Below are 10,533 nucleotides of genomic sequence, written 5' to 3' on the forward strand. Positions count from 1 at the left end.
CTAGTCAAGATTTGGAGAAACTTGTTCATGCCTTTATCACCAGCAGGGTGGACTGTTGTAGTGGTCGCCGCACCGGCCTTCCCAAGAAGACCATTAGACAGCTGCAGTTCATCCAGAATGCTGCTGCCAGGATTCTGACTAGAACCAGAAAATCTGAGCATATCACACCAATCCTCAGGTCCTTACACTGGCTTCCAGTTACATTTAGGATTGATTTTAAAGTTCTTTTACTCGTTTATAAATCACTCAATGGCCTAGGACCCAAATACATTGCAGATATGCTCACTGAATATAAACCTAACAGACCACTCAGATCATTAGGATCGAGTCAGTTAGAAACACCAAGGGTTCACACAAACAAGGGGCGTCCGCTTTTAGCAATTACGCCGCCTGCAGTTGGAACCAGCTTCCAGAAGAGATCAGATGTGCTAAAACATTAGCCACATTTAAATCCAGACTCAAAACTCATCTGTTTAGTTGTGCATTTGTTGAATGAGCACTGTGCTACATCCGAACTGATTGCAATGCATTTTATGTATTGGAGTGGTGATGGTGCAGTGGATAAGACACATGCCTTTGGTGTGAGAGACCCGGGTTCGAATCCACTGTGAGACACCAATGTGTCCCTGAGCAAGACACTTAACCCTCTAGTTGCTCCAGAGGCGTGTGACCTCTGACGTATATAGCAATTGTAAGTCGCTTTGGATAAAAGCGTCAGCTAAATGTATAATCATTTTCTTTCCTTAATTGATTTAAATTCATTTTAAAAAATTTTTTTAATATCATTTTAAAAGTTTAAACATAAGGTTATAAAGTAAGTGATGTGATGGTAAAGACAATGTGGGCAAAGAAAGACAAGTGTGTTTGGTTATGATGGTCAAAGTTAGTAGGGGGTGAAGTAGTGGAATAGTTGGGTGTTTTGGAAGGTTCTTTCACTTAGTGCGGAAGAGTTTTAATGTTTGTTTTAAATTCCTTGTTTTTATTGTTGTGATTATTATTTACTTATATATAATAGTATTATATACTATTTCACTTCCTTTTATGTAAAGCACTTTGAATTACCACTGTGTATGAAATGTGCTATATAAATAAACTTGCCTTGCCTTTCCATTAACCTCAGCTGCCTCTGTAATAATCCTCTGATATCTGTCTGTTAGTTAAAGGACAACCGTGCTTGGGTTTTAGTAGGGTTTTGCCTAGTGTGAGTATGCCCTAGAACAATTTATTGAACTTTATATATTTATTATTAGCATTATAGTTATCTTTGTCTTGGGATACACACACAGAAAGCTGCTTATTACTAATTTATCCATGTTTCTTTATCGCTCTGACGTGTAAATAGCTCCTGCGCACTAAAAGCTCCACAGATATATTTTCATACCACGACGATATATAAATGATATAGAAAAAGTTCAATCAGTTTACATTTTATATTATCGCCAATATATATATTGTCGTATTGGCATAGCAACCAGTAATGCTTAAAGTTTAATGAACACATTTGACTAGCTAGGTCAAGGCCAAGGGTCACCAAATTCAGTCCTGGAGGGCCGGTGTCCTGCAGAGTTTAGCTCCAACCCTAATTAAACACACTTGAAGCAGCTAATCAAGGTCTTACTAGGTATACTTGAAACTGCCAGGCAGGTGTGTTGAGACAAGTTGAAGCCCTCCAGGATCAAGTTGGATGACCCCTGAGCTAGGTGATAAAAACCAAAATCTGACCAAAAAAAACTATCAAGACTGACTACTGCTAATGGTATGTTTCTCTTGCTAGTGCTCTTTTTTCCCTTCATGCTAAATGCTAATCTGGGGTGCTAATCTTCATGCTAAGTGCTAATCTGGGGCATCGTTAGCTAACTATGGTGGTGAGTCCCAATGAACTCTATTGGTAACAACGGAACTTGCGACCATAGTTGCTTTTGGGAAACACACCCCTGAATGGTGTTCCATTTTAACCTTAATCAACAAGTACAACCGGCCATGACATCCTCACCTTAACTTATGCTGCCTTCACAGGCAATCAATTTTTTATTCATTTATTTTTTGTAAATACGAGTTTTCTAGTTGGAAATTGGGCATGATTGTCTTTGTCATATTTTCTAACTTCATATTTTTAATAAAATAATTTTTATACCCAAGTTTCTGAGTTGTGCAGGCCATAAACATGGTGGAGGGGAAAACAGTTGCTGCTGGGACAGGTGTTTTTCTTTTCTCCTGTTTTTCATGATCACCTTGTTTTAATGTTAAAATCATGCACACCATGGTGCAATAACCATTTCAAGCATTTTGTATGTTTTATACACAGCAAAACAGCACGTATTTGACTGAAAATCCAGAATCATCAACAAGGTAACTATATAGATGGCTCTGTGAATGTTTATATGGTTGTCAACGAATGGGATGCTACATTTTATTCCAAATTAAATACCTTAAATATCTATAATTTTATCTATAGTTTTAAGATTTTCCCAGGAAACCTGGCATCCTCCATGATTCCTGTTCTTTTCCAACAGCACTTGAAATGCGACAAGCTTGTAATCAGACTTCTGAAATTCTGAAAACTCACTTACACAATTCTAGATGGCGTCATACAGCTGCAGCTCACATGCATGAAAGTGGCATGTTACTAGTTGATACAGGAAACCAGCAGTCTAATAAAGAGGTTGATTGGCAAAAAATTATTTTATGTATTTTGAAAATACAAAAATACTAAGATTAAATGTATTTAAATACATTTAAATACATTTATTTTTTCAATGGTATTTAAATACAAAATAGTATTTTTTGTTTCAAATACGTACTTTAAATACATGTATTTGACATTTGTTTACTGTGTATAATACATTTGTGTATTTGTATACTGCCAATCACTGCATGCTGGACAGAATAAAATGGGGCTGAGAAGTGTTTCACAAGAAAACAAAAGAGGAATTATGGTAAATAGGAAAGCTAATCTCTCGTCATTTAGAGACTGTGTGAAGGCTTTTTCTTTTACATAGCAACTTTTTTTGTGGGACTGAATCTAGATGACTCAACTCAGGTATGTGACCTAACAAACCATTTATACATTGATATTTAACTTGCATAGTTTTAACTTATACACCATATATTTATACATGTACTTGCAAGAAATATGCATAAGAGAACTCAGTCTTTATATTTTAGTCCATTTTAAATGCTGTGTATTGTATTGGAAAGGCATTTAAAGTGATTTTCATGTTGATTATTTTTGTTATTTTGAAAGAGGAAAAAAGGGAGAAATGTGTGGATACATTTCCCTCATTTTCCTTTGGACATCCCTCCTTCTGTCTTTACCCTGTGGTTATAATGGCGATAAGATCCTGGTTTTCCCCGTTGATGGGAGTCACTGGGTGAACATGGAGGTACTGATTTGAATACACAGAGACAGTAGTTTAAAAAAAATTCAAAATTTTAAGTTCATTATTGCTGGTGTGGAAGCCTGTTTTTACCTCAAAGTAAAAAACCAAAAGGTAATTCAAAGGAGTAGTTCACCCAAAAATGGAAGTATGTTGAAACATTATTCACACTGTTAGATGAATTTTCAATTTTGAACTATGCCTTTAAGATAAATAAAGTTGCATTTGTGAGGTTTAAAGTTGCAATATTAAAAAATAAAGTCACAATCAACTGCAAAATTTGTCACAACTGTGAGATGTAAAGTTTAAACTGAAAAATGTGAGGTGAAAACTGGCTTCCATGTACCGGAGCTTATATGGAGATACAAACACAAAAAAGCAATCCAAAACACAGAAAAGCAAGCCAGCTTGCTTATGGCGCTTTTCCACTGCATGGTACGGCTCGGTACGGTTCACTTTTGGGGGGTTTTCCACTGGGTTCAGTACCTGGTACTTTCTTTAGTACCACCTTGGCCGAGGTTCCAAGCGAGCCATACCGTTACCAAAACGTGATGTGTAAACTCTGCTGATTACTGATCACTGATTGGCCGGAGAGAATCGTCACTGTCTGCGTCACTGAACTTGCGGCACGAGACACAACAGACCCGCTAGATTTAAATCAGCACAGCCAGCGAAGGGTCGAACGCATCTGTTTTGAATGAGTGCAACTTTTTTAACCAACCAAAAAATCTCGTTGTCTGTTGCGGAAGTACAGATGTTCCTCTCGTTGATAGCAGAGGAGCGGATCTAGCAAGAGCATGATGGAGCGACGCGGGATGAAAAAGTTTTCCAGGAGTCACGGCGCAACTATAACGATATGAATAATCCCGCCCATTCTAAAGCGGTACTAAACTGCAGTGGAAACAAACCGAGCCGAGTCGTACCACGCAGTGGAAAAGCGCCATTAGTATGATTAAAACCTAAGTGCATTGTATTACTGCCCCCTAGGTGCTGGTAAAGAAGCTGCACTCTCACGGACACGAGCTGAGTGTGATTCGTCTGACGGACAGCTGGTTCATCCAGGAGAATTCACCTTACTACACCTCCATTACGGTGAAGTTTAAAAAGAAATACATAGGCCTGGACCTGTTTGAGTCCGCAGTACAATGGATTCTTGAGGCCCGCAGAAAGGGCCCAGTGATGGGTATGCTGGCCCAGATGTCAGAATTTATTGGCATCATAAAGGTGGCTCACACTGCAAACTGTGCCATGCTTACCACAATGCTAGAGAACAAAGATCTGATGAAACAAATAAAGATGGCGAACTATGACTTGATGCTCACTGACCCTGCCATGCCAGGTGGGGTCATCCTGGCATATTACCTCCAACTTCCGATGGTCTATAACGTCCGTTGGATGACTTTCGGAGAAGGCCACTTCTCCATCGCACCTTCTCCCATATCCTACGTGCCTGTTCCCGGCTCCGGTCTGACGGACCGAATGGGTTTGTTAGAAAGAACCCGTAATCTTCTACATTATGGGTTGAACCTCATTCAAGAGCGCTTGCTGGTGATTCCCATGTATTCTAGCTTGTTGCTCAAATACTTCCCTCCTGGCGCCGACCTCCTCACCATGCAACAATCAGCGGAGCTGTGGCTTGTCCGTGTAGACTTTGTGTTTGAGTTCCCACGACCTTCCATGCCAAACCTCATCTACATTGGCGGCTTCCAGTGTCGTCCGGCCAAGCCCCTCCCTGCAGAGCTGGAGGAGTTCATGAAAAGCTCAGGAGACCATGGGGTAGTCGTGATGTCTCTGGGAACTCTGATTGCAGGATTGCCCCGAGAGGTCGTGGAGGTCATTGCCACAGCTTTTGCCCACATGCCGCAGAAGGTAATCTGGAGGTTTATTGGTGAGAGACCTTCATCATTGGGCAATAACACCCTACTGCTACAATGGATACCTCAGAATGACTTGCTGGGCCATCCGAAGACCCGTGCTTTCGTGGCTCATGGGGGCACCAATGGTCTATACGAAGCTATCTATCATGGGGTGCCAGTGTTGGGACTCCCTTTGCTATTTGACCAGCTAGATAATGTTGTACGTCTTCAAGCAAGAGGGGCAGCACGGATGCTGGACACAGCGACTTGCACCACAGAAGAGTTCCTTGAAGCTTTGAGAGATATCTTAGAGAACCCAACGTATCGTCAGAACATGCAGAAGCTGTCCAGTTTACATCGAGACCAACCTCTACATCCTCTCAATAAAGCAGTGTACTGGATCGAGTTTGTCCTGCGCAATAAAGGAGCAAGCCATCTGCGTGCTGAGGCTTACAACATGTCCATGTACTCCTACTACTGTCTAGAAGTGGCTGCATTGGTTCTCCTTCTACTTCTGCTGACTCTGGGAGGAGTCTACACAATGTGGATACGAAGATGGAAAAGAGTCACAAACAAGGCAGTGAGAGACGGCAACAAAAAAACTGTAAAGGAAAGCAGTAAGAGGCTGAAAGAGACCATTAATGCTCTGAAAGACAGCAATAATATTCCCATTCCAAAACTAAGAGCAAGCAAAAGAACTTAGTGAATAGGCAAAGAATCCAGAGAGCTATACTTAATTTTTCTTTACTATATATATATATATATATATATATATATATATATATATATATATATATATATATATATATATATATATATATATATATATATATAATTTCAATTTTTCTTTCATTGTTTTTCTTTAGTATCCTTCCCCCAGTGTTATTGTTAACTAAAGCTAAAATATATTAAAATAGATATTAAAATAGTTTTTTTGTAATTGAAATAAAGCTGAAATAAAATATAAATATTAGGCTAGATGAAAAGCTTAGATACACTATATTGCCCAAAGTATTGGGTCACCCCCTTCTAATGAACAGGTTTGACTACTTTAGTAATTTCCATGAGTACAAATCTTAATGTTTAAGCATATAATGATATTCTAGGGAATTATGTGCTTCTAATTTTATTGCAACAGTTTGGGCAGGGCCCTTTTCTATTCTAACATGACAGTGCCTCTGTGTATAAGGCAAGGTAATAACAAATAAAAGCTAATTCAAAATATGAATAAATACTATAGTATATAAATAATACGAAAACAACACTGCCTTCCAATTTTTTCTTTATCAGGTGTTTTTCAGTTGGCTTTTGTATTTTCGAATGATAGGACACTTGAGATGTGACAGGAAAGTAGAGTGAGAGAGAGAGAGAGAGAGAGAAGAACAAACATGCATGACACAGGTTAGACTCGAACCCAGGTCCTCATGAGCACAATGGCTCTTCATTTATGTCACAGCTCTGACATGGTAATATTTCCTTTCTTTCTTTCTTTCTTTCTTTGCCTTTAATTCTCTCTCCCCCCCCCCCCCCCCCCCCCATTTCTTGTGCTCTTGCATTTCACTGCCAACTAAACTGTGTGTTGGTGATTAGGTGCTGATCCTGTCCTGGAATCTTTGAGGTAATCCCCCTTCTTGCACACAATGCATTTAAGGGCATTTGCAATAAGAAAGAAAGAAAGAAAAAAGTTTCACCGGTGACAAACAGCTGCTGGTCAATATTCGGGCATGATGTAACTCTTTGCCAGATGTGAAGGATTTAAACCAGGTTATATAATCTAGTCGTTCAGGATGTGACAGTGTGACATGCAAGTGTCGTGTTGAAAGCTTACATCTAATCATTTGTAGCTCCAGCAATGAAACTATTTGATTGTAACAATCGCTGTTTAAAACATGGTTAATTAACAACGTGATGCATAACAAATGCTCAAAATAAAGCTTTTGTCAGAGTCCAAAACAGCAGGTTTCATTTTATCAAGCATTTATATTTTTAAGCCAGATCACCAGCAGATGGCGTAATGGATATATGCAAAGTAACCTATTGCTTGGAATCATTCTGCAATCCAAAATCAGATTATAGCCTATATTCTTTTACATCAGCCTGATGCTTTTTAGAAACCATACATCAAAATGCCATGGTTTCATTAAAGCAAAATGATCTAAAAGTTAGATGATCACAAACCTGACCAAAATGCTGCGTTGCACAGCACTTTCTCTTTACCAGCCAGAGGAGGTCATCCTTTTCTCCAGATATGAGACAAGAGATGGCTGGAAGCACATGCAGGGACAGAATGATAAAAAGAAGACAGGCAAGGATGAGAGAGCTCTAACTGATTGAGGGGACATTAGCCAGGGCTGTATTCGCTAATGTATGCTTCTAATGACTCGTTATCTCATTATCAATCTTATTCTCGCTCATATTTTCTTTTCCTCACTCTCTCCCCTTCCTCTATCTCTCTATCTCCTCCCAATCGACCAGCAATGATGGGAATAGCAATTAGGACGCTAGGCTGCCAAATGGCTATTTTAATTAGCCTTTCTTAGCAAGAGAGAGAGAGAGAGGTAGGACGAGAGTGCGAGTGAAAGAGAGAGGGAGAAGGAGACTAATGTTCTTCATAAGTGCTACAGATTAGAAGGTCATTAGGCTTTTGCTTGAATTAATGATTAGGAATTCCTGCAGGTCATAGAAACTTATTACACAAGCCTACTTAACATTAATAGAACCATCCTATTTGTGTTAAACACAAAGAAATTAAAACTAAAAACCAATTACAAAGAGATGACATTGTCTTTCGCCCTCCCCCTGGTCACCCATAACGGAGAAGCGCTGTAAAACTCTTTGGACAGTAGCCAGAGACTTTAGTCGCACGAGGACAAAATGATCGCGTTCGGTCGCTCATATAGTTTCGGTTTTTCACACTTTTACTCTATGGCCATGGTTTTTTCCCCTCAGCTTTCAATATCTTCTGCTTTTCCACTATTGTCCCGTCATCCTCAGTAAACCGAGGTGTTACTCCGCCGCTCCCCGCTCATTGTGGTACGTCATTTTCTTCAAACGCACAATGCAACATGCTTGTGTGTTATTTGTTCATTTGTGGCTTGTCTGGGACACGGGCTGGTCTGGCGAAAATCTCTTCAGAGGCACTTTCCATCCCAAATGAGATAGACTACTCATTTCAACCCTCTCTTAGACCTATCCCCTTGACGCATAAAAACGGTAAAACACACGTACACACAAGGCCTACTTTTATGTGCACAGATTCAGAACAAAAACATGTAGGCTACATCACATAGCAAAAATAATACATTTACAGTATACAACATTAAATCATGATTAAAAATATGTCTTCTGAAGCCATACACGAGATTTGTGCGAGGAACAATCTGAAATTTAAGTCACTGATAGCCTAATCTTCCCCTCCAGTGAGCCGTTAACGATGCAATGAATCGAGTCAGTGAGTTGAACTTAAACCGAATGAATTCGATTCATTAACAGATCATTCAGTCTTTGTTTGTGAAAGGGATCTGAAATGACTCAATGAAAAGATCAGAAAAATGGTTCTAAACACTATCAGTACAAATTCATGGGACTGCACAATTCTTACTGTGTTTATACTCAAGAACTAAAAACTCTTAACAATATATGGATCATAAATTCAATATTTCTGTCACCAGATGTGCTTACTGCTTAGTGGAGAAGAAGTGTGAAGTAGCTATCCTCAAGTGAACAGAGCTGGGCACAGTTATCCTCTTTATTGGGAACTTTGGTTTCACTAAGAACCTTTCACATCTATGGAACCTTTCCACTGCACAAAAGTTTTTTTTATTGTAATCCTAGTCCTTCAATGTATGAGTGTTCGCTTACAATATGTAAGTTAAAATGTATAAACATTTTAAGAAGAATATCTGTTAAGAAGTGTCTGTTGAGAGTATGTTGACAGTCTGAGTAGTTGGATGTTGATATATGAGCTGCAAAAAATCAATAAAGTGGCATTGAATACATTTTTTGACAGTTACAGATAAAAAAAGACAAAAATAAAAAATAAAAAACCCTACACTCTGACATAAAGAACCATTTCATCATGTAAGGGTTCTTCAGGATAATATGGTAATAAATAGAACTAAACAACCTCTAAAAAGCATATTTTTAGAATAATTGATTCATGAATTTAAAAAATATCTAATGAACTCTTAAGGTGGATGGAAAGATATTTAGTTAATAATGACCTAAATTGTGGTTTGTTTTTCACACAAAGGCATTGTTTGATTTCAAAAGACTTACATATAGCATGTGGAGTACATATGGGCTACTTTCTTGAATGCTCCAGTCCTGCACTGTATTTGCATGCAAAGAAAAAAAAGACTTCCATCCACACATTTAGGTCTTCACAATTCATATGTAGTGTATACAACCTTAATAATCATAATGTACAAACCCTCATATTTTAATAAATAAGCATCACAACAATTCCTGTGGCTGTACAGTGTGGTTGTATTTGTATAGTGTCCCTCCCTTTTCTTTCTTTCGCTCTGTCTCTTTCCTTATCTTCTTTATCATGACGTGCCCTGAGGTTATGATTGTTATGATTTATATCGGACTGTTTTGAGATCTCTCTCTTTCTCTGTCCTCTGTCTTCATCTCTCTTTAGCTTTCTCATTCCTCCTCTCTCCTTTCTAATCAGTTCTCCTTGCATCCCCCCAGGTCGATTTGGGGAGTAATAATGAAAGAGATTTAACCCTTTAATCTTCAACCGCTTTGACCCCGAATACCTTCCCTCCATTGTGTTAAACACACGAATCCACACACATATTTGACTGTGGATCACAGCATTGATTGCAATAGAAAACATTAGATTCAATGTAAAACCGATTTTTTTCCGAAAAGGTGACAGAAAAATTGGAAAATTGTTGACTTCACGAATCCACGTTTGTGTATTTTTCTCCCACACATGTCCCTTGGATACAGTCTCATTTTCACCTGTTTTTATCCTTGCTGTCTGTTTCTTTTTTTTTCATCCGTCTACGATTCCGTCTACCTGCCCATCTGTCTGTCAGACTCTCGTTCTGTGCATTTAAACCCCTGATGACGTCATGAATAAACAGGATGTCTTCCCACCTAATTATGCGCTGTTAATTACAAATTTGGACTAATGTGCTTAATTAGACGAACATCATTTGCTCTCAGATACAGGACATCTTTTTTGATTTAGAAAATTATCTCTTTAACAAACAATATGACTTAATTGCAGACATTTGCATAAACAAATGAGCTAATTAATTACAACCAAGCACTTCCTGATGAGT

The 10,533-nt window shown here is 38.6% G+C and overlaps 1 protein-coding gene across 1 annotated transcript; it reads left to right on the top strand.

Moving 5' to 3' along the window:
• Positions 1-3,260: 3,260 nt before the first annotated feature.
• Positions 3,261-5,936, top strand: ugt5g2 (UDP glucuronosyltransferase 5 family, polypeptide G2; the record flags this gene model as incomplete). The annotated part of the gene is made up of 2 exons (XM_079408446.1): positions 3,261-3,383; positions 4,365-5,936. 2 exons carry the CDS (start codon positions 3,261-3,263, stop codon positions 5,934-5,936), a joined length of 1,695 nt encoding a protein of 564 aa, XP_079264572.1.
• Between the last annotated feature and the right edge of the window lie 4,597 nt (positions 5,937-10,533).

Source organism: Barbus barbus, assembly GCF_936440315.1.
Source record: "Barbus barbus genome assembly, chromosome: 45".
In the NCBI taxonomy this organism is placed as follows: domain Eukaryota; kingdom Metazoa; phylum Chordata; class Actinopteri; order Cypriniformes; family Cyprinidae; genus Barbus; species Barbus barbus.